Below are 26,108 nucleotides of genomic sequence, written 5' to 3'. Positions count from 1 at the left end.
AAAAGCCATACTTAGATTTATAGATGTATTTTATGGTTTCATATTTTTTATTTCAAAGCTGGTTTCAGGGAATATCTGAAAGTAAAAAAAAAGTGTGATAAGAATTATCCAACAGTTCAAGCTGTACCTTTATAACGTATAACCAAATATTCTTACGATTCCTTTTCTTGCACTCCCTTAAGGCTTCATTAAAGGCTTGGCATTCTTCAATATTTTCTCGATTTGTAGCGCAATTTAGAAATTGGGCTATTTCATATGCGCAAGGTCCTGAAGGCTCTGTGCCCATTTGATAATTCTGAGGTAACGATTGGACCACCTCTTCTCTCCGTCGTCCAGTAAACAAACTTGAGATTGCCTCGCCTGCTAAGTGTCCCTACAACATTTAATTTATAAATAATAAATATAAAACAATTTAAGAAAAACTTAATGATTTATATGTTCAAAAACCTAGGTGTGCAATACAGAAACAATTTACATAAAAAAACGGAATCCTGGCTGCAGAAAAAAATACTAAAACTATGAAAACAATATTAGATAAATAAATAGCACGACTCATATTTCTCTTGATTCCTAAACACCTTTCCCATTTGTAAATTAATAACGAAATTGCCCGAAAAAAAAACAACTGAAAACAAATACTCTATACAGTAGGTATATGACAGTGATTGGAAACTTAATTTACCATGGTAGTGCCGACAGTAACTCCCCCCGCCACGGCCGCAGCATCCCTGAACATAGAGCGTCTTGGCATTGGCGTCACTACGATGGTGGGCGGTCGCGCTGGTGCGTGAGCATCGGCTCGCGAGTATCTTGAGCGACTACGGTAGCCGCCGGAACTGAATCACAGTTAGCAATAAATCTCACGATACAATCCTAAGTTGCAATAAATAAATCTATTTTCAAATTAATATCACAATACTACTGTTTTTTTTTTATTAAACACAACTGTTACTATTTTTAAAATATCCTTATAGGGGATGGTACAAAGTTACGTCCTACTTATTGTCATGGTCAAACACGTCTTAGGAATAAAAATGTCCGGTCAAATTTTGAATGTTTCTTACGTATGCGAATTAGAATTTAAATCCATGTACTTTCTTTAACGTATCATTAAAGCTGCACTGACATTTTATCTGGACATTGGTACTAAGATGTTAGCAGATTCAAACAACAATAGTACCTACCCTTTATTACAGTTGCACATTTTTCTAGGAATATAACAAAGGATTATATTATTATAAACTTCTTTTTTTTATTAGATATTGATTACATTCTAGATCAACCTGAAATAGGAAAACTATTTCACACAAAACAGTAGGCACTGTAACTGCTTAATAGACGTCATGTTAATATTGTGGCAAGAACAAGGTTTTAAAAAGTAATTTTAAATAAAATTAAACATTTTTGGTTTTCTATTGTATTTTATTGATAACTTTTTAATAACTATTATAAAATAAATTGAATATGGTATGTCTACGTCATTTCAAAAAAAATTAATATATTTACTAAAATTTATTTCTACATAAAGTAACAAAATTATGTATAATAATAACTAGGAAGGTGTCGCAGATTAGATGTGATTTGAAACATCTGTACTTTAGCATGGGTCTTCAATCTGATGAATTTGCATGCGCAGGTCTTGAGAAGGAATAAATATCTTTGAAAAACGAATAGCATCTTGGACACCTTTGATTGATTTAAATGTGGTTATTCAGTTTGCATTGACGGAGGGCTTCATTGAATCCTTCACAGAGCGAGAGGTCGTGCTGTTGTTGGGCGCATTCAATGAACTGCTTGATCTCCCAGGCGCATGGGCCTTGCGGCTGTTGGTTCTGGTACTGGCTGTATGTGGCTTGAGCCGGCTGAGCTTGTTGTTGTTGAGCGGGTTCACTGCTACCTCCGCTGAACATACCCGTCAGAGCACTACCGGCTACATGGCCCTGAAACATGTATCGACTCATTAACATGTGATTGTGATTTATATGAACTTCCTTTTAAACTATTTCTCATTAGAATTGCTTCGATTAGTTTTATATTTCAAGGATTTAAAAACTTAACAATATTTTTGGTATTAAAAAAATCTTAAAATGAATTCCTTATTCGCTCATAGTTTGGTAATCTTACACACAGACCAATATTAAAAACTATCATCATGCATTTTTAATCCCAACTTTTATTAGTTGCAATCAAATTCAATGGCTCTTGAATAATTGTGAGATTTATTTATAATTCTGTCAATCTTTATTTTGTTAAATCATATCATATTACTTATCATAAATTTCAAGACATTCATTTTATTCTTTGAACAATGTCTAAAGAAAAATGTAGAAATAGGATTAATTTTTATATTTTTATTGTTCTATATTCAAAAGCAGTCGTGTTATTTAGAGAATATACTAAAAATATTTTATAGTATTCATTTAACATCAAGTATTATCTTTTATTACTATCTTTTTTAATAGATACAAGGAAATTATGATGAAGTATGACAAAATTCATCAAACAAAGTGTTAAAATTCATCTTAAAAACCAAACTATTGAAGAAAATCTCAGAGAGCAGGGCCATCTTCGTCTTGAGATATTTTTATCAGAAGTGATTTATTACTTGTCACAATAAAGAGCAACAAGACTTTTCCCCATTGGGTTTTTCCACAGTTTTAAAAATAGCAATTTGTTAGCATTTATATTGATTTGGACACAATAACTAAAGAAATGAGTAAAAATGAAATTACTATTGTGGTTCTTAAAACTGCCTTTTTTAGAACATATTGGTTTCAAAAGAATCTTCTTAAGACATATTTCAATATTTTGTAACGTCAGTATGCAAAGAAAAATATTTATGTGACCAGTAAATAGTTTCTGCCTGTGACATTGTGGAAGTGGACTTTGGAACTAGAGAGAAATGTACTTGAATATCCAACTTCACACAGTACAGCCACTATAGCTAAATAAACAAGTAATTACACAGAATTTTGGGGAAAATTATTGTATGAATCTAATTATATGACCTATTACTCTGATTTTAATCTATGTACTGTTAAGGTTCAATAAAATCCATCGAGCAGTTTCAGAATGAAACAATAAATGTTAGTAACATCAAATTTCTTATTAAATAACAAAAACTCCGTTCCCTTATAATTTATATAGTTAAAGTTCAAAATATCAAAATTATTAGAGTTGGATTAACATAAAAAAGTCAGTAACAAATGTCATCACTGGTTGGTTTTGGTGTGTTATATTAATCTAACATGTTTTACGTATTTTCATTACTTTTGTAACATCAAAGATTCCAAATACATTATATATTATGCATTTTAATAAAAATTATTGGAACATCCATACTATAAAAGTATTTAATGGAAAAACTTTAAAAGATTATTGATGTAATTTAAAAACTGTGTATTTTGAATCCAATATGATTAACAGAAGACCTTGATCATTTCTTTCATACAAGAATATGGCTTCCTTTGTTCTTTTGCTTCAAAACATATTGAATGTTGTTAACAACATACTTTTATATTGTTTAAACACCCTAATATAAAACTGTACTTGTACTGTATAGTTGTAATGTTTTCATTTTCAAGTCAATTTAGTTAAGCGTTATTTAGTTATTTATAAATACCATAAGTATTTATGACTTCTTATTTAAATTTTGTAAACACGATAAGACAGCAAAAAATATCTAGTCACACACGTGACGTCTTTTGGACATAATCCAGATAAAAAACGTGCTCGATTAAGGAGGTATCTGGGAACCATTATGAAATATTGTGAAATAAATTATTATTGAAGATATTTGTTTATAAGATCAGTAAAGTAGTAGCGAAACATAAACCAGTTACGTAATAAACAAACTACGTACCACTGCTGAACCAACGGCGACACCGCCGGCAGTTGCTGCCATTTGACCGAAAAGCGAAGGCTGCTGCGGCTGAGCCGCTGCCATGGGAGCAGGGCTGGATGGAGGAGCCTGAGCTGGTACATTTCTAGATGGCGGCGGCGCAGCTCTGAAATTGTTGGCCCTAGAGGTTATATCATTCCAATAATGAAATTCCAAGTCAATCTGAATATATCTACCTTCGCTGAGGAGCTGGAGGCGGACTTGCTGATCGACCACGTCGAGGCATTTTTTCAAATAATTAACACTTTAAAAGAGCTTGCAATTCTTGAGTCCTTCAAGAAAACACAACGTTGTCGCAGAATATAGTATTAATGAGTCTATAACCGAGTCTATACTGAATCATTCACTCTCATGACAGAACACTGACGTTTATATAAAACTTCAACATCTTTTTCTAGAAGGTTTAAATTTAGAATCACCTATCTTTTTCTATTCAACCTTATTGAAGCTATGTAAAAACGAGATATATGTATTCGTAGTTATGAGGGTTACCATGACAAGCGTTTATTAGATTTATCTACCATATCACTTATAATATTATATATATAATATAAAAACTAAAGTAAAATATACTATTTGTTTGCTTTTATTTACCTGGATCTGCTACGGGCGGGCATATTTATTTAAGCTTTTAAAAAAATATAGTCACCATAATAATTTTTAAATCTTTGTCTTACTGTCAAAGCATGTGTTCCCTCATTATATGACATATAAGTTTTATTTTTTTATATTCCGATTCTTATTGCAGCCAGTATCTTTATAAAACTATATTTCAGAAAAATAAATATTTACTTTTGTTATGTTAGCTTCGCTAGGGGCAAAGCATTTTTAAAATTACATTGAACTCATTCGGTTTGAGTTCTTCAATGCTGGCAACGTCACTTTACCATTCAGGCATTCACCCACGATTATTCGGCTCAGTCACTGTTCAGTCAAAGTCAGCGTCAAGTGTCAAGTCGAAGTTTGGTTTAGACTTTAGTTAATTTGGAACCGCGTGATTGCTATTGCCGCTAATTGATATTGGTTCTATTTTAATTCTAAAACTAAGTGACATTGAGTTATAACTCCGGTTAAAAATGAATGTCTATATATTGGCTGGTGTAACGGGATTTATGTGTGTAATTCTACACTTTATTTACAAGACCTTCTTTGGCCAACAAAAATGTGATGTACAAAATGATGAATCTGAGAGCGTAACAGGTACTAAATATTACATTGTACTATTATTGGCTTAAATTACTTATTCTCACTTATTAATCCTGTTCTCTAGCACATTTTCATTCATACAACACCTTCGAAACATCACATGGCTTTACAGACCATGTGATGTCTTACATTATATTTTGCTAAGCTAGTTATTATAAATTACAGTTAGTTTTATAGTAATTAATTTGCATCACAAAGATGTTGCTTATTAATGATTTATTTTTTATATTTTTCTTTACATATCCCATTTAAAAACATTATAAGAATCTTCTATGAAAATGTATTTGTTAAGTGTTAATAGTGATTTATTTAAAATAATAACTTAATTTGTAATACAATTTCTAACATTAATAATATTAATAATTAAGTAATTGATTTTTCCCCTTCATAATATTTATAAATGCAATATACCTTCTCTTCAATTTATGCTTATATATTTATTTGATATGTTTATCTTATATGAATATCTTAAGTGTTATAAAGTTCACAACTATTATATATATTAAGAGTTAGTAGTGATTGGTACATTAAAGATACTGTTTATTATTGAAACCTTAACTATTAGACATGTTATAAAATCTTACTGAGACAATTTTTTCCAAGACAAGATATATCCAGCATGCACATGATTCAACCATGTTGAGTCATTTTGACTTAAACAATTATTAATAATATTGAGGGTATGTATGAAAGGGAAATATAATTTTAACATTTTTTTCTCAGTTTTAAAAACAATAATTTTATTAATAAATATGAAGATGATAATGTCAATTTGTGCATAAGATTTTATATGTTTACTGCAATGAAAACCTGTCTGAATTTTTAAGATGGATTACAGTTTATTTTTTTATGCGAATATAAAATTTAAAATATATTAAAATGGATATTTTTAAAATTTTTAACATTTTGTATTGAACGGCCTTGTTTTAAAACGTATTTCGGCACGACGCGATGTTACGTACGTCTCGCTAAGAATATGTAAACATCAATTTAAGTTATTTATAAACAGTATCATTATAATGACTGTTTAATTTATACAGACTCGATAAAACTTCTTAAAGTGTTTCATAAAATATGAAAATTGTTTCCGTTTATTACTGAACAAATTACGCAAGTACGCAAAATACAATAAGTTTTAATATAAATAGTAGGAGTGAAGTGTTAAAGTGATTTCTCGAAATTTCGAATCGCCACTTATTTAACATCAAACGATGCCAAGTTAGCGGTTGTTCAGTGAAAGTGACGTCCAACGTAGCTGAAGCCAAATATAGCATATTAGACAGTGACGATAACAAAGCGAGGTACAGAGCTTTTTACATACGTCAAAGTTTAACGCGGGTTCCATTTATCGGTGCAACAAAAAGATAGAGCACGCCGCCATTGTTTCCTGTGTAAATAACAAAGTATTATGATTGAAAAATCACGTTCGGTTAATTATTATGATTAATTATATAAAGAGTTATGTAAACTCTTATATATAATATATAGTCACATTTTATATTTTCAAGCTTTTGTATTATGTATTAGTTCGATAAAGTTAAAATATATATATATATATATATATTCGTAAAAATGTTTTCGACGTAAACAAAATTATACGAATTTAGTTGAATGTGTCGAAATAAGACAGCTTCGTTGAAGGGCTTTTTATTTTTGATCGTTCTTTACATTATTCAATATTTCTTTTTAAATACAGGAGCTCAGTCGGAGACGGTATCCGAAACTTCTACTAATGAGAATCGTCCGAGCGGGAAAAGCAAGAAGCGCGCTACGTGGAAGGCGGGCAAGACGGACTTCAGCCATCCCTGGCTGCTGAAGAATCTCAAAGGTCATCCGGGAAATGTCCTCCTCATGGATTTCTCCGCGAACGGCAAATTCTTGGCCGCTACCTGTGACGGTTAGTCTATTTTAATATATGTGTAAATTACACCGAACGCTTTGTAGTGACTAATACGTAGTTCAAAACATTGCCATGGTCATAATAATAACGTAAAAATTGATTTTTTTTTTCTCTCTATATATTTCATTGAGCACTGGCCATTGTAATGCGCCGACTGTAGAAGGAAGCAGGAAGTAGATGGTGGAAAAGAAACATTTTTCCTCTATAGTTGCCAGGAAGTTAGAACAGATAAAATGAATACGTAACTGAAATATTAGATAACGCACGGCCTAACAATAATCTATAGTAACGATACGCCTGAACAAATCTACCAGTTACTGTGTATTACGTTCCAACTTCCTGACGAGCGATTCTATGCCTTATTTCGATGGATTAGTGATTATGAGAATATTATCGAATGTGAATTTATGCAATATATTAATTACACAATTGTTTACTCAATACGCTTATAATTTACAAGTGATATACAGCTTAGACAGGTGATGGGTTTCTGTTGTTGTATAGCTTTATATAGTGTTTGTTAATTTTAACATGAATACTTCTATGTAGTTACTAAACTAGCTGTGTTCGGGCTGGGTTGAAGTTGGCTCGTGTGCTTTACTCGCTGTTATGTGTATTTTAGAGGTCCCTATTGTGAATTGATTTAAAATATCATAACAAACTTATTTATTAAAAACAAAAAAAATATTTTTTTATTCATACGCTGAAAATAAATTTAGTAAAATCATTATAAGTTTATGCTTATTTGCAAGACATATTTCGTTAATTAAATCTTAACAATTGAGTTTTATTAAAATAATAGTACTTTAAATAAAAATTTTTGCGTTATTAAGAGACAAGTAAAACAAGTGGTTCGTTCGCCTTCGTCCGATAATATTTGAAGTCGTTCAACAAATATTATAAACACGTATGGTAATATTATTGTTTCTTATTTGAAATATATGTATATATATATATATATATCGTGAAACGGAAGGATTAATTTTTTATTAATACGTATGCGACATATTTTTTCATCGCCTTTCAAACTATAACATATTAATATAATAAAGGCGGCGTGGAAAATTAATTTTATGTTGAAAAAAAAGAAATAAAAATAAACAATTCGTTTTACCGTTACGTAATAAACTACATTAGAATAATATTCTATGAATGTTTATAATGAGATGTTCCCGGTCTAGTTCCATGACGTGTACCATGATGTATTCTGCTAACCGGAATACAGGGGTCGCCAACCTCAACCGTCTGTGACACTGTTCCGCGACAGACGATTTATATTACTAGGTCGATTATTAATATTAACACATGGCATCCATCCCGTGGTATTGTTGAAGGTTATTTGAAATTAAAATTAATAATAAATTTGTTAAAATTAAACAAAACATAATTAGAATCATATTTGTTATTCGTTAGATGATTATTACGTCCGAAAATTTCATTATATTTATTTGTTATAAACGGAATTTAGGTTATTGATCTCAGGTCAAAGACTTAGGTGTTTTGCATATCGATACCGCTATATGATAATCGTTTTACATCGATGTATAAAATGTATCGGATGATTATTATCTATATGATATTTTAAATATAGATATTATTTTTCATTGTAGTCGTTCATGGTCCACCGGCGAGGACGCTTGCCCTAGGTCTAATCACGGTCGAATTATGCTTCATTACGTCGTGTATTTTATAATCGTGACGAAATGACGCCTTTTAAAATTATCATCCCATTTGTATTAATTCGGTAGTTAATTTGCACAGTTTTGCTGTTATATGTTTATTTATACAAAATAAGGAAGCTATAAGATTTTTGTTTTAAACATTCGATATGTTGTACATATATATTCTGAGCTCATTAATTCTGAAACACATACTGTCAATTCATGAATAATGCAATAAAATCCGGTGTGACATTTTGATATTAATATTGTTGTTTAAGTTTAGTCATTCTATTAAAGTCCTATAAAAATTTGGCATACTATTATAATGTTCAATTTACCACTACGTCATAATTCGCTATGTAATTAATATTATGTATGTATGTTTGTGATCGAAGTAGGTTGTATATGTTTGTAACCTTCGCACACCCTTTACAATAACGTTAAGTATTGTTTATGAATATTTAAAAATATTTTAATTATACCTTCACGCTTACCTCAATAAAATGTAAAAGCTCACATTTTTATGGTTCAATAAAATCAAAGAAATGATGGCTCATATGTTATAACTAATTTATATTCACAAACAACCTTGACAATCGGCTTCGGTATTATTAATGAGGTCTTGTTTTATATCGTAGGATCGTGGGGGAGCAATTACGTACGTAGTGAAACGTAATGAAATTCATTATATTTATAGAGTTTATATATTAATGTAAACAAAAATTGTTATCGAACAGATCCCCAAAATAAATATGTCAAATGAGTGAGTTGAATATAAATGATATTATCATTTATTTATAACATTGATAGGATATTTTTTTATTATTATTTATTCAAGACGCTGTTACACAATAACTAATTAAAGCAGACCGAACCGCGACGGTCACGCAACACGATCGAAGATTACAAATATAATATTATTGATAAGTACACCCCGTGGCTGTTACTATGCTATAAACGATACTTTTAATAGCCTCACTGATAGCGAAGGATAAATATTATATTATCTATATAATAGGATATTGATATTGTTTAGCGAAATTCTCCGTACACACCGTACGAATCGTTCTCCGTTTATCATTCAATAGCGTTAAAATTATGTTACGCGAAGATCTATTGATGAATGACAAACATTGCGCTTCGTATGTTGTGTGACGATACAAACTTCTAGGCACACTGTAATAAATAATACGTGATTAGTGAGGTTCGTTTTGCTCCTCAGTGATCGTAGATTGATTTTTTAGGTAGAGGAATATTTAGGTATTTAAATAAGAAACCATGAAACAAGCGAACAAACCAATAGCAACTAACAAACAAACTATGTTGAGCTTCATAAGATTGACGATAGAAATTCCTACCAGTCCCATTTTTAAAATATATATTATGTGTTTCTGTCGCGTTTAGTTTTGTTAGACTGTAACTGTCTTTGTGTCAATCATTACGAAATTCGAAATTGTTTTACGAAAATCTAAAGAGAAACAAGTAATGTACAAGTAATTTCAATCTAAAAATGTTAGAAAAGCAGTTAATTATTTGGAGTTTTTGTTATAGATGTTTTGGATACCTATATTTTTCGCCAATGCCGATATTATTTCTTTTAAAATTTGGGCGTTTGAACTCTTCTTGTCACAATTTAAATTATAATTTGTTATCTTTCGATAAATTTAAACATCTTTTTAATTTTATATTAAGTTTGAGGTAGGAACGTTTGTTTTTTTTTGTGCTTATAAGTTACTAATATATATTTGATACAAATATAATATATATTTTTCAGCTTCGTAAATTTATACCTTATGAAACTAAGCCTTGTATTATTTTAACCGTTGCGAACATACCTTATCAACAAATCTCTTATTATTGTGGTAATATTTTCTTACTAAAGATGTAGCCGTCGAGAAGTAAGGTCGGGATTGTCTAAAGTTAATGACTTTATTTGTTTACGAGTAATCTTCTCTTACAAGGATTCTCTCTTACGATTTTCCTTATCGTTTTTATATAACCTTTGAAAATGAATCCGATAAGCCTATTTATTACGAGAAAAGCAAATAGATTTTTTTTTTTTTAAATCCATACCGTACTGAAATTTTTCAGGCTTTACCGACCATATGTAGTATGATAAGTAGGAAGTACTCAATGACAATCATGGTGTTTTTATCATTGAATTAAAAAGAATATTATCATTGTGTTAACGTTGTGTTAATTGATAAGACAAACTTGTGATCAACACGTCTCACGTGTTTGATAGTTAAATAAAAATTTGTAAAAAAAAAAAAATAGTTTAAATTATTTTTAATTTACGACCGTTGATAGTGTTTGGTTTTATGAGTTTATTATTTATTATAAATTTTTTTATACTGAAATTTTATTAAATCACGACCTTTGATTTGAGTCAGCTGAAAATTGCAAAGATCGGTTTTCACTCCTATAGTCTTTTTCAGAATTAAGTCTATTAAAGTATTACGTTTTTGCTTACTTCGTTGAGCCATTTCATTTATATAGTCTTCCTCGGATTTAAGTCTATATTTATAGATTTTCTTGCTACGTTGATAACTTTCATAAAGTACGTACAAACACCCATAATATATTTTTACAAATTACAAGAATAAATATTATATGATATTTAAAAGAACATATGCGATATTTCTGATTTTTTGGATCTATTTCCTGTTTCAATGATAATTGTTACACTAAAATCAGTTACGTAATAGTTTGTCTGTTTGATGTTCTTATTTGTTCAATGTTTATTTGTAGGCTGTACTAACAAGATTCACTTCCTCACTACGTCATTAAGTAATTATGTACATATCTATACAAGAATCTACCCGTGACTATGTTCGCAATGTTACGGTTTAATTTAATTTTTATATATGAGAAGGTATTTTTTTTAATTATTGCTTATATAATATCTTAAATAGTATTTTAAATACTAGCTATTCAAATAGAGTCAAGTAAGGACTTGCTTGATGTTTGATTTATTGATTTAATCGTTTAAATAATTTAGCAAAACAATTTTAGTTACTGCATACTTTTTCATGTATATTCTTATTTGTTAACTACTGTATTTAAAACTTATAAAAATAAAAATAAGTATATAAAAAAAGTATAATGATTTTCTTTTAAATTTGTATAGCACTAAGCAGAGTCTAAGCATACTATTAATGTTTGTTACCTTAATAACATCTTTTTATATATTAGTAGAATATTATAAATTAATAAATACTTTTTTTTTTTTAATATGTGGGTGTGTCGTATATATTCCAATACTTTAGAAGTTGTTGAACTCGCAATGAAATTCAAAAAAGGCAGGTTGTGATCCATCTTGTATAGGTTATAATTTCATTAAAACTTTTTGTTGTATAAAGATAAATATTGTTAAAAATGCATACGTGGTCGTTTGAAAGAAATGAATTCTCGGTTCGACTCAACCTTGCCTTATCTCCGAAATATAAAATAATCTCAGCGATTTATACAAACGTAGAATTTCCTTATCTGATATTATTTTACAAATTTCTTAATTCTTCATTACGACATTTTAATTCTTCATAGTGATAACGTCTCCACATGCCCCTTGTATGTTAAATGTATGTTTTTTTTTTATAATTTTTGTTTGTAAAAAGTACAAATATATGTATGATTGTCCTCGATAGAACTTTAACCCTGCGAAAAAATGGGGTAATTTGACTTTAGTTTTTAAATAGTTAGGTTCGTGGGTAACTGTTTTATTCAACCTAATTGATCTTCTTATTCTTATTAAGTAAATATTCTTGTTGAAATTAGTCCATCATACAATTGGCTTCACACTAATTTCATTATCACATTATGCGGAGTATTTCCTGTTTAAAATTCACAGATCATACTTCTATCATATGGTAATATTTATGAATAAAAAACATTTCACGTCGTGTGACAATACGAACTCGTAGTAAAAACACTAAACACGGCCACTTCATCTCATCTATCTCATTCAGGAACCACCGTATGTTCTTAGTAACGATGGTTTATTAATGAAAAATTGACGATGCAAATACACTGAGATGTTAGTGTACGCTGATTTAGCGAATCCATTGATTTGACACAGCCATTAACAGATTGAACAATAGAAGGCCGCCGTCACAGGCTGCACATACAAATTAAGTACCGATTACTATATAAATATACTGTGGAGGGTCTGCTCAGCTATAAATAGTTTTTGATAAACTTGCAAATATGCAAACACACACGTAATTTAAAATGCGAATAAAATAATAATGTTTTTTTTTATGGAAGATTTCATTAGCTTAGGGTTATCAATCTTTATATATAAATTTTTTCATCTCGATTCTTAGAGCCGATGAATACAATAACATTAATTTAATAATAATCTGTTTTTAAAAGTATATTAAGGATGTTCTGAAGATTCCACAATCTCGTCTAGAGACATAAATTACGTATATATATTGAACAACCATCGGCGACGTCGTCTGTCAAGTCATTTTACCATTCACATATAAAACTGTTATGATGTATCCCATTTCAAACTTAGCGGAATGAAGGGATGAATTAAAGCCTTTTTGTTATTTTTTTAGTTGAAAGTTTCATCATAATCCATCTAGCATATTTTACGCGAAAGAGCAACAAAATTAATGGCAACTAATTCAGGTATTATTGTGTAGTATCATTATATATTAGAGACCAAGAAACTCCAGCTAGCGCGATGACCTTATACCCGTCGGCGCCGTCATTGCTGATCTCATAACAACAGTTCTATGAATAGTTGTGATTTAATGATCTTTATTGTTGAATTATATTACTATGATCTTTATCGGATTCCGATATATATATTTTGCATTTGTTTGAACCACTCTCATACCAATCTATATATATATATATTGATATCTATATAAGAAAATATAAGTAATCTACTTGTCTAACGTCTTTTTTATGTATAACATACTAAGTTAAAATTTGATGGTAATACAATTTAACATAAGTTAATATTTAAATGAAACTAATATATTTTCGGATATACTACGCGGATTTTATTATTTTAAAACTTTTAGTTACCTTTACGTACTTTTCAGCAATCGAAACGTTTAGATTATGTAGTTTTAAAATAAATAAATCAAACTCGCGAAAGTCTTAGATCTCATTATAAGTTAATATACTTACTTTAGTTCAAACAATTATCAATTATAATTTACTGTAAGTTGGGAGAGCAGGTTCGTCTAAGACGTTGAACGTTTTATTGAATATAGCTTAAGGATATTAATGTTATGCCTCTATTTATTTTACTAGTGTTATTAATTTTGAAATAATATACTTAGATGAAAAATTTGATTTCATAAAACTCGTGACGTCATCATTTTAAGTAAAACGATTTGAAGCGTAAAAACAATTTCCGTTTGAACGTCGCGTCGCTGTTAAGATAACGTATAACCTATGGTTTCTGAATGTAACATGTTAAAACTGTCTGTGCATAAGTAGGCGGAAAACTCATAGTAAGGACAGAGGAAAGAAAATTGCAAGTGAAAAGCTTTATGCATATGTAAAACATATGAGTGTTTATTTACGTCATAAGGCAATAGAATATTGAAGGTTTTGTAACTAAGAGATATAATTAAAATTTTATATGTATAAATGTCTCCTTTTTTTTTTGTAAGTTTTTTTTTTGTAACGAAAGCTATTTTATGGGAAAGTTCTACAAAATAATCCGAATAGTTTTTGTGTGGAAACAAAGATGTGTAAACATATTTCTAAATGTGACATATAGATAGTATATAAAATCTTTTTATTATATCAATATCGTGATATAATCTGTGGTATCATGTGATATAATGTCGGAGCCCCGCTTCGGACTACTTTCTCTTGAATTCGGTCGCGAAAGTTGTCTCGTTGCAAACTTTCTACAGTTCACTGCATTCGCACCGCCTCCTCTTTTTCATTGTTCCTACACTATATGTTAGTTTCTTTTCGAAGCGCGGATGCAATCCTTTTTTTTTTATTTTATTTTTTACGACTTTTAAATCTATTTATCGTTTTTTTTTTATTTGGAGATCGCAGCGTAAATTCAATTGCATTCTATATGAAAAACTGTTAAAATTGCATTCTATATAAAAAAAAATCATTTTCTAATATATAAAAAACTGTCCTTTTTCAGGGCTTCTTGACTAAGTTTAACAACGAATAGTTATATTCATGCAATAATTTACACGTGCATTTGTTTTTTGCTTTTAGTGATAATTTTTTTTTTTAAATAAATGATATCCCTCAGACTAAAAGATTGCGAGATAACACATCAATATCCATCATTTCCGATATTTCCATATGAGTAAGCATTTTTACCTAAAATCGCAAAATTATCAAATTGAAATTCCCAATAAAGGTGATGATTAAACCTGTCGTATCATTTGTTTACATCAGATGTTTTAAATGTTTATATGTTGTATGATATAATTTTATAAGGAAATTTCTTTCCTTATATTATTTGAATTTATTGATAAATTTCTTATATTTTTATTGTTCCATATAAAATATTTGTCTCTCATTTGTATTGTTATTTAATTATTATTCGAAAGCAAAGTGAAATGTTTAATCCGCGTTTAAATCTAAACAGACCGGTTCACTTTCACCAGCAAGTCTTGAAATTCAAAATTATTGGAAACGACAATCGCTAATTTGTGTGAACATTGTTTTTCAAATAAAAAATATATTGCGATTGTAAAACTTCGATTTTAAGTTTTAAAATATAACTCATAGTAAAATGGTTTTCCCAAAAATTTCTTTACGTCATCCGCGTGTATTATATATATATATACATATATATGTACACACAATACACGCGGTATATACTATGAGGTGGATACATATGTATACTTCATAGTATATTTATTAATTTATATACTATAAATGACCTGTTAATTTATATATATATATATATTATCTCTTTAATCGTCTAATTACGTTTATGTTTCTATTGTAATTGCTCAAGCGGTAATAGGTTTTTTTTTATATATATTAAATATTTACGCTTCTTATATGATTGTATTAGTCTAAATGTCTTTGATTTTTTTTAGTTATATATATATGCGGAAAACAGCATAAGTAAGGATTTGATGAAACCTTTTTTTTAACATTACAATATGATTTCTACAAGAAAAATATTTTTAAATTTGTGGCGCCATCTACAATTGTGTTAAAACAACTAATAAACGATTTCTTACAATGCATTCAGTGTTTACATCTTCCGTGAGATGGCGTTTGCTATTTCATTTTTAAGTTATATTTTTTATGCTCGTTTAGAATTTTCCGTAAACATTAAATTGGCTGATATATATTATATATTATTGTTATTTTATTATTGTAAATAGTCTGAAAATTTTAACTATATAAAAAGAGCCTTCTAACCGAATAGTAACTTAGATTGAACAAAAACTCAACGGTTATTGTCAAGGGCGTAACGCAACAGGAAAATACTAGTCGAGGTCTTTTCCAAACAGCGTCGTCACCCCGCGGAAGATGTTAATCAACCTTGCCGTCCGTCTAGAATATTCACTTTAACGAATTCAACAGTTTTTAAAGCAATATAAAAACTCCTCCGTGTCATACCTCGTTGGTAATTCACGCGATGCTTTAACGGATGAACAAAGACAAAACGGCCGTCCGTTCATGTCAGAATAATATATTAAATTTATTATGCCAAGGTGAAAATAAAAAAAAATCTTCAAAATTATATATATGTGTAATTTCTGAAATACTATTAATTTATTAGGAAATATCTTCTTTATGAAACAATAGCGATTAGTTCTTAGTTTCGTAATATTCGGTTGAATGATAAGAGATCGTTATGGCGATGAAATTGCTTTATCATATTACCAATAACGGATATATTATTGCGAAATTAAAAAAAAACACGTTGTAAGTTTGTTTACAAATATATCGATACAAAACAAAAATACTGTCCGGTCACTTTCTACTTCGCCGCTGGGAGTGAGGTAATGGAACTTTCACATTGTGAAATATTCCATAATCAAATATTTATATATATATATATATTATAAAAACATTAATGTACTGACTTTGTTTATTTATACATTTAGTTTATATGTGAGTGTATATTTTTTAACAGGACCATCGAAATTACACATGACAGATACTAATTAATTATTAACATTGGTGGTGGATGTTTGTACATAATATTTGTATATGTAAATAATATTATATACTTTTATTTATAAACGACTCAAATAGGCTTGTGTATTCATAGAGGCGAGACCGATAAACAATGATTGGGCATTTCATTACATTCAATTTGTGACAATCGGAGATTTTAGTGGTTTATAAAAATAAGTTATAGTAAAAAACTTTCTAAATCAATGTCATTGCCAAAAAAATTGTGTTTTTGTGATTAGAATGGCGACCTTACGTGAAATACGTTCACTGTGATACAATTTAACAATTTACAGAGATATATATTAATGTCCGAAAACGATAAAATTTTATTAGATCATATCCGCTATATCTCGTGGAAATTATAATAATAATGCAAAAAACGTTACGTAACGACTCTTTATGGCTCCTATTCCGATCAGATACGATTTCTCCGACTACGGTAATAAAAATACTTGCAAGTACACTTGCATAAATAATGCATAATTCTATAAGACATAATGTTATTCTAATATAACAACTATCAAACTATATAAAAGAACTAAGAAGGTTTTATAGTGAATTTAATTATGATATATTCTGTTCAATATATCGTATTATAGTCTCGTATGTTTATATAGAATGTAAATCTGTGTAAGATGCGTGTAACGCTATCTTTCCCACACATAGTCTTGTAATCCGTTACGCTAACGGTGCCCGGTGTAAATACTGATCCGTGTATATTGTCACTTTGATATAAATACAAATTTAATAAAAATAAAACGTACAGTTAGTTACATCCGCGTCGTTGTTTTCAGTGTAAAGTGAAAACCGCATTCGACACGCGTCCCAAATTATGTCGCTTAATTGTTATCTAGTCTGTGAGAATTTCAATCGGGGAACAAATGAAATACAAATGAAACAAATCAAAGTAATATGAAATTAGGAATAATCGGCGTGAATAATACATCTATGTATTAGATTTTAAAATACTTTTAAATCTTTTTGGAATTAATCCTCAAAAGAGAACAATGTTTTTCCGAGTACAGTAATTACTTAAGTCTTATAGAAACATAATTTCTAAAATTTAAATAATCTTTGTAACAATTTAAAAAATTTATAACTGCAATTGTATTCTGACTTTAAAAAGGTTTCTTTGCAAATGTAAACAAAGGTGGTATTAATATTATATTGGTACGTTACTATTGTTTAATCGGTACGTCAGTGGTAAATCTCCGTTTGCATGGCATTTCATACGATTTTTCAATACTGTTTACGATTACTCTGTTAACCTATATAAAAAAAAGATGGTTATGAATAGCTTCTGAATATAAAGACTTGTACCTGTATGCGATTATCCCATGTTCTAGTTAAACTATAAACATCTTGTAAGTAGGAAAGTATGAGTCATAGATATTGTTTGTATACGACAATTTTGCTAGAGGTCTCAATAATTTTCTAAATATATAGGCTTTAGGGTCTCATAAAAATAAGTTCAGTAGTAAATGCCTAACATATTAAAAAACGTACATGTAAGCTAATATTTTTTTTGCATTGAAAACGTTTGTTAAATATATAAAATAGAATGTTCGTACAACATATACATTCGTAATAGTTTCTGCCACAGTCTGATTATTTCTTTTTTATTTGTGTTTTTAAATATTACGTTGCGTTTATTAAATCCGTTGCTTCTATTTTTTACTGTAAATGTATTTAGTACAGGCTTGTTACGACCGACACGTTGACGTAAATAGTCGTAATAAAGTTTGATAGACAGAGTGTCATACTCTATTTTGTAGGAATTAAATTATTCAGTATTGCGATTGGTTATAGTGAAATATAGAAGGATATAATTGAGGTACTCAGTTGCTTTATAAAATAAGAAACAATAACTCAAAAAGCATCATCGAGATGGAGATTTGACACTAAATATTCTTCTATTCTAGTGTTATATAAAGTTATATAATTTTTTACATGTTAATGGATATGAACGGGCATTTTAGAGCTATATTTGTTAAGAAACTTAACTGATTATAATATTTAGGTGGTGTGTAAGACCTTCGGGCCGTCTTTAAATGAATGACTGATTGCTCAACATTAACACAAACACCTCAATATTGTCTGTTTCCTTTTAGAAACCCAGCGATTTAAGCTGTTAGGCAATACCGACGATTGACGCCTGACGCCTCCTTTTCATATACTTGAAGTAACTATATATTGTTAAAACGGTTCAAGGTTTAATATAAACGAATTACATATAAACTTATTACAAATGGATTTTTTTTATCTTCCGTGAATCTTTTTCGCGTATGTTGTAAGACAATATTTGTAGATTTTTTTTTGATTCCATTCGAGTTTAAAAATATGAAATATACAAATATAATTTAGTCATTTTTTGTGATTTTAGACAATTTGAAACGTATATATGTAAGGCCATTGACCGAGATGTTTGCGCTAAGTGGTCATTCGGTTGGCCTATTAAAATCATTTGCCGCTTGTCGTATAACAGATAAACACATAATGGAACCGTTATATCCGATGTCAACATTTAGAATATATCTGAAGCTCTCCAACTACGTAACGTTCTCAGAACACCAGACGGATAGATATGATTCTAAGAAAATGACGTTAGATTATATGTGATCGTATGACGTGCTGTTTGTCACGGTATTCTCAAATAACACTCCATAAACACAATATTAATAACCGTACATAATATTTATTGTTTGTTATATACTATTGTATTCAATAAATTTATTATATTTTTTATCATTATGAGCTTATTTCTGTGCTGGCAAGTTGCCTGAACTACGGGGAATCCGTATCGTCTTGGACAAACCAAGCGTCCTCCGCCTTGAATTTTACTCAATCACATCTAAATATAAACACCTCGTAATGAATTCACATGTATATATTTTAAAACAATTGTTATCGACTTACGATTTAATAATATTTACAAATATTAAATTTTTACGAATATCTGTTGCGATTTACATATGTTTGTCAAATTTTAACGATATAACTAGCAAATCGATGTTACAAAAGTTCACGATATTTAAGTCCAAAAGCGAAACTGCGACTAACTACTTATATCTAGTGAATAATTAAATGAGATCAATAAACTATAAGATTTCTTTAAAACATACATGTATCAAAGCAAGTCATAACGTAAAATCGGCTAAGCGCAAAGCAGATCTCGTAATCAAAACCATTGATAACAATGTTTATAAATAGTAAAAGTCTGCAATATCATTTTTTAATTGTATTGTATGTTTGTGAAATTCTCAGTGCGTGTACCGATAAGCGGTCGTAGATACCTTCGTATCAGCACAGATATATGGGTCTGTTGTTCTCCATTAATAATGTACTATTGTACCGTTAACAAAGAAATGAAATGACTCACAGCATTTCGTTTTAATAGTAACATCACGCGGTCTGAGTAAATAATTCGTTACGATTTTTGTTCTTACGATATGGGTTAATATAATATCTTATTAATATACAATTTATTGTTATACCGACCGTATCATTATTGGTTTGATTATTTGGTTTAGATCGGGTCGTTTGATATTCATGATGACCGAGTTATAATGATAAGGATATTGTTTTAATGTTTTGTTATACAGTATTTCCTTGTAGTGTATGCGTTTACTCTACGTAAATCCCATACTAATTGATCTGCGACTTCCCCGATGAACTAATAATCCGATGGAATTCAACGTCATGGTGGGCAGAAAACGTAATTTTCTACATTATGCGTTGCTCTTAATATACATAATAATAGTAATTATAATAATTTAATCTTATTTATAATACGTATTGGGCAATGGTTAATTATTATAGAAGGCGTATTCATCCTGTTATAGAGTATTTTAGGTATAATAAATACATAATTCCTTTGTTAATTAAATAGGTTGCGAACAAAATTAACAATCAAACAAGCCGTGACTCTGTTCTTGTGGCACATTGAATTACATTATTTGTATTTAAATATAAAAACGTTCTATTTTTAGGTTAAAGGTATAATTTATTCCACTACCGCGTTTTGTCTGTGTTTCTTTTACTACCTTCTATATATATTTTGGCGTTTCGTGTTTATAATTTTGACAGTATTGGTTAATTCAGTGGGAGTTTTAATGTTTGAAGTAAGGAGTGTTCCTTGACCTAGTTGGTATCGCGAAATTGTGGTCAAATTTGTGCCGCCTCAGTGAATGATGTAGAACTTTCACCAAAAGTCACCTCATTTTTGATAGATTTTAAATGACAACGTCAAAATTTTTACTATTTATTTACAAATCAGTTCTTACTTAACTAGATTCTTTTCTATGTTATTTCAGTTACAATAATTACGTATTGAAATTTTGGCTTTCATTCAGTTGATTATATGAACGTATAAATGTGCTCTATATATAACACAAATCAAACATCATTAATGATGGCTAATATCGGTTATAATGAATACGTTTGAATTTTTTATGTTCCGGTAGTACTTTTTACAAGCCGTGGACTACTGACCGCATTTGTATACTATCTGACTAGCAAGACGTTATGTTTTAGTGAAAATATTGTATATGTTCTTGAATTTATAACAAAGCAATCGATATTCACGTTCAATGTTACATGACTAACAAAATAAAAGATTACGCTACAATAATTATGACAATTTTTTGTATAACATTAAAATCAATTATGAATCAATTTCGTAATACACATTAGTGGGTTTTGTAATTATGTTTTAGTCATGTTTCATATTTAAGTTATTAATGGAAGTCATGCATTATAAAATGGACTAATTACAATACAAATAGAATGATTAATTATGTTGATTAATTACAGTCCAAAATGTTTGTTTACTACATTGTCAAAATGACGATATCACGTCTGGAGTTATATAAAAATATTTATGTATTAATTTGGCGACGTAACGATAACATCCTGCTGTTTATTGAATTGTTATAAAAAATATACACTATAGACTTTATAATGTATGTATGTCTGTGAACTTGGCAGTTTGTGTTGGAACAGTAACGTTTAATAAAATCTAGTTACGATTATCGTTAATGTCGTTGCGTGCTCTGACACCTTTTCGAAGGTTATCGACGATGTCAGCGACCACAGACCGCGCCTACACGCGCTTCTGTATACAAACAATATCACACATGCGTCGGTCTATACACTCCGGACACGGGCCAGTTCTCATTGACTGTACTGTAGACTGTGGACTATCTTTAGGTGTGAACGCAGAGTGAAACGGAGATACAACACTCGAGCGAATACGGTTCATTGAACACGCTATTTAGTATACATCAAATATCTTAAACGGGCGTACGTTGACCCTGTGAGGGGATGTGCATGTATTAAATTTTTACCTTCCCATTTATAGAATCGTAATCGGAATTATTATTATAAATATATTGATATAATACAGCTGAGATGATTACTACGCAATATAATGTATACGTACAACGAAAGTGGGTCACGTAATATTATACTAGCTATGCAAAATTAGGTCAATAGTGTTTTAAGCGTAACAATTATAATAGACTCGTTAATGTTTCAAGTATTATATATCGTTTTAAGACCGGCTGACTCGATATCCGTCAAATGACGTTCAACTTTTAAGAAACGTGTCGTCTCTCGTGTACGTGCTGCAAACATCGTCCCGACTTTCGATAAATCTTCTTTTGTTGATGCAATAAACTGCGCACTTTTAAAATATTCCCTCCTAAACGGTCTCATATACGTTCCGTCTTCACTTATATGTGAAAATGGTCTTTCGCTTTGTGCGTCTTAATTTGACGTCATTGACCAAAAGATATTTAATGTGCTATTTACAAATTATGTTTAATAACTCATTAGTTCCTTATCTGTATGTACTTAAATTATTATTTATTTAAAATATTTTCTCTGTTTCTTTAAAAAAATATTTTAAACTATGTATTCATCGATTACAAAATATGTTACAGAAATAAAATTGGCAATACTGATAACTAATTGTAAGCAAGCTCTCTTTGTACTACTTTCAATCAGCTGATAGACGTAAACAATGAGATATAGATTTCTACTTATAAATAGTAATCCGAAGCATACGGTTTTAGAGACACAATAGGGCTAATTGCTTTAACTTATTTTTAACAAAGAGTAATTTTTATTATTGTTTAGAAAAATGAGAATAGGCCGGTCGATTGGCATGTCCCGTTAACGAACGCGCGCTACCTACGTGACGTATAAAGCGTGGGCTGCCCCACCAGCGAGGCATTAGCACAGCGCCCGCGCGCGCGTTCACACGTATTTACCGATTTCGGCTCCGCGCTCGCTCTCTCGACTCTATGTGTATACAAGCCCAACAAGAAACATGCAATTTTATACTCATTGGAACGATTGGTTTTATCAAGAGACCAACGCTGCGGTGGACCCTACCGGCGCCGCAGCACGCCGGCGCAGGCCCAGGGATCGACGCCGCCCCCCGCCCGCGCCGCCGACGCCGTCGACGCCGCAAAGGATCTCCACCGAGGAGTTAGTGGAAGCCCTGCGCCCGCATCTGCTCTCGCCGAAGCGGATGTGGGCTTTGGGCTACCCCCTGGAAATCGAGCCCACCTCTTCGAAGGCCGTGGTCTATATAAATCCACCGCCTCGACGACCTCTTCAATTTACTTCTTTCGATGTCAACGCACCGGAATTCGTACCCGGTGGTTCTCAGAGTGACAGTGGACGAGGATCGTGGGGAAGCACTCCACGGTCCGATAGTGACGAGGAAGCGGATGCAGTGGAACATTTGTGTGTTCGTTGTGACAAAATGTTTAGAATGACTAGGGAAGGTGAATATGTGGTCGAGGAAACGTGCAGCTATCATTGGGGTCGCATCAGTAGTAACTCCCGGCACACGTGCTGCGAGGCCCCGCTTGGATCCAAGGGATGCAGCACATCTCGTTTTCACGTTTGGAGCGGTACCAAGCCTGGTATGAACGGGCCTCTCGAAGGTTATGTGCGTGCACGATCACCTCGCGGCGGTGTTTACGCTATCGACACGGAGATGTGTTATACAACAGCGGGTCTCGAATTAGCCAGCGTAGCCGTGATCGCAGCCGACGGTCGTCTGGTATACAGGTCGCTGGTAAAACCTGGCTCGCCTGTCGTCGATCACAACACACGCTTCTCAGGCATCAGGCCGCGCGACTTGGCGCGCGCGACTAAGACGCTGAAAGATGTTCAGAACGATATATTAGGATTTATCGGAAACGATACCATATTGGTGGGACATGCTTTGGAAAACGATTTGAGATCTTTGAAGCTTTTACATAGCGCCGTCGTTGATACGTCTGCACTATATCCACATTCACGAGGATTTCCATTAAGACGTTCTCTTCGGGCTCTCTCCGAGGAATTGCTTGGGCGTAGCGTACAAAGGAGCAGCTCCGGTCACTCGCCTCTGGAGGATGCCCGGGCTGCCATGGATCTCGTCCTACTCAAGGTTCACAAAGAACGCGCCCAACGAGCCCGTATCTCAAATCAGTTGCCTATTCTGCAACCGTACGAACCCTTAATTAGTTCCGCCTAAATTTTGTGTGATTATTATATGACTTGTTCTAAAAAAAACTTGATTATGTGGACATTTCTTAAGTGACTCTGGATGTATTACGTTGACGGAGCGCGCGTACTGTGTATGTGCCTTCGAATTGCGGTATTGCAATAAACGTAATATTATTTTTTTCAATATTCTGTCGTTTTACTTTACCCTAAACGAAACACAACACATAAACAATACATAGTATATATAATGTATTGACGTTAAAGTTTTATTTTGACATTAACAAGTAATAAAGTACACACAAAGTATTCTGATTATATATAAACAACGGTAAAATAATAAAGAAAGTATGTCATGATTAATGCAAACCTCATACGATTTAATGTCTCAATCATATGATAGAACACTTTCACTGCGCTGGATTTCACTGCTTAATAACAAGCGACATAAAGCAGGTTGTTATGTTATTGCAAGATAACATATTAGATGTATACTATTTTACCTCAATAATTAAGTTCCTAGTAATGATATGAAATACCATGATTCATGTATGTCTGGGTCAAACCTCGCCGTCAAGGAAAATCGAATGACGTAACACAAATAAATATAAGCTGATTAAAGCATACAAACATCTTTATCTATATGCTTCAGAAATTTCATATTAATCATACATCGCCTTCACCATACCGAGTGACTAAGCGTTCGGTTCATTGAAACGCTGATTTTTTTTTTATTTTCTCATCTGAGTCAGCTGTGGTTCTCGGATTCTAAGTAGGCCGTCTCGGTAATATCATCCCGATATATAATTTCAAGTAATTTCGTCATACGTCGTCACACTTTAAATGTAACACGTAAATCGTTCACAAATAAGAGTTTGAAGGCAACTCTGGTGCAATTATAAAATCTTTACGAACGACCGTTGTTATATAACTCTTATATAAGGTTATGAAGAAACATAGATGAGCGAGGGCCGCTTCCACTTTTGTCATACTTAATTTGAAATAAATCTATTAACACGATTTAGTTGGCATAATATTCCTACTTGGTTATATTTATATCTGAGCTTTCTCTACTTGTAATTCAATGGTAAGTGGCATTAGAATCTCATGAAAATGCACTAAGGATAATATATGTATGTGTGTAATTATTACTAAATCTTGGATAAATAATGGTAACGCCCTTTCGACCGGACGTAGACGTCTTTGTACCTCGTTTGTTATTCATTCGGGCTTGCAAAAAATCTTTTTAAATTCATTTTATATCTATATAGATCACTTTTAACATTTGACACACGGGTCGTTATCAGATAAAATTATTGCGCTCATTATTTTTACATTTCCTAAATAGATAAGACGCGTGTTTAATAATTTTAAAGTAAATATGAAAATGTATGAATAGATTATCTTATCCTGAATTGTCACGCGAATATACGACATTGGATTTATTTAGTATTAAACAATACATGTAATGTTTATAAAAGAATGACATCAATTTTATAATCATATTTAATACTTCCGCAATTCCTGTTAAATGAAACAAGACATATTTCTATAACATTTTACTGTAACTCGTCTCGGTAATAAATTGGTTTTATTCAAATAGCTGACTAACAAACCTGAAATATAATAAATATAATATTTAGCCATAGGCATCACTAGAGTTGTTGACCGCTTTGTCGCAGCTGAAGGAAGTAAACAAATTGAACAGCTGATCGTGCTCCGTACACCTGGGTGTTTAGGAATCTGTAATCTGTATGTAAACAGTGATGGTTTCCAACAGCGTGGACTG

The 26,108-nt window shown here is 31.1% G+C and overlaps 3 protein-coding genes across 5 annotated transcripts in view; 1 reads left to right on the top strand and 2 right to left on the bottom strand.

The window, feature by feature from the left end:
* Positions 1 to 11: 11 nt before the first annotated feature.
* On the bottom strand, positions 12 to 4,624 carry LOC116770287 (coiled-coil-helix-coiled-coil-helix domain-containing protein 10, mitochondrial). 2 transcript variants are annotated; one of them, XM_061527816.1, is made up of 5 exons: positions 4,496 to 4,586; positions 1,185 to 1,283; positions 683 to 836; positions 157 to 373; positions 12 to 75 (listed from the first exon to the last, which is right to left on the bottom strand). In XM_061527816.1, exons 2-5 carry the CDS (start codon positions 1,202 to 1,204, stop codon positions 65 to 67), a joined length of 402 nt encoding a protein of 133 aa, XP_061383800.1. In that variant the 5' UTR covers positions 1,205 to 1,283; positions 4,496 to 4,586; the 3' UTR covers positions 12 to 64. The 2 variants fall into 2 exon arrangements, with proteins under 2 accessions (XP_061383800.1, XP_032517588.2); XM_032661697.2 differs by lacking the exon at positions 1,185 to 1,283 and having other exon boundaries at positions 4,496 to 4,624.
* On the bottom strand, positions 1,402 to 4,254 carry LOC133318694 (coiled-coil-helix-coiled-coil-helix domain-containing protein 10, mitochondrial). The gene is made up of 3 exons (XM_061527815.1): positions 4,078 to 4,254; positions 3,863 to 4,007; positions 1,402 to 1,940 (listed from the first exon to the last, which is right to left on the bottom strand). Exons 1-3 carry the CDS (start codon positions 4,125 to 4,127, stop codon positions 1,698 to 1,700), a joined length of 438 nt encoding a protein of 145 aa, XP_061383799.1. The 5' UTR covers positions 4,128 to 4,254; the 3' UTR covers positions 1,402 to 1,697.
* Positions 4,625 to 4,789: 165 nt separating the features above from the next.
* Positions 4,790 to 26,108, top strand: part of LOC116770286 (transducin beta-like protein 2) — a 41,705-nt gene continuing 20,386 nt past the window's right edge. Inside the window, exons 1-3 of one of the 2 annotated variants that reach the window (XM_061527814.1) lie at positions 4,815 to 5,101; positions 6,804 to 7,004; positions 23,188 to 24,508. In XM_061527814.1, the coding sequence (XP_061383798.1) occupies positions 4,978 to 5,101; positions 6,804 to 7,004; positions 23,188 to 24,350 (1,488 nt within the window). In that variant the 5' untranslated portion in view covers positions 4,815 to 4,977 and the 3' untranslated portion in view covers positions 24,351 to 24,508. Of the gene's footprint in view, positions 5,102 to 6,803; positions 7,005 to 23,187; positions 24,509 to 26,108 lie in introns of those variants that run through there. The other variant, XM_032661695.2, reaches the window with a different exon arrangement.

Source organism: Danaus plexippus (assembly GCF_018135715.1).
Source record: "Danaus plexippus chromosome 13 unlocalized genomic scaffold, MEX_DaPlex mxdp_15, whole genome shotgun sequence".
Taxonomy (NCBI): domain Eukaryota; kingdom Metazoa; phylum Arthropoda; class Insecta; order Lepidoptera; family Nymphalidae; genus Danaus; species Danaus plexippus.
The sequence above is the reverse complement of the archived record's forward strand: the minus strand, read 5'-3'. Positions and strand labels throughout refer to the sequence as shown.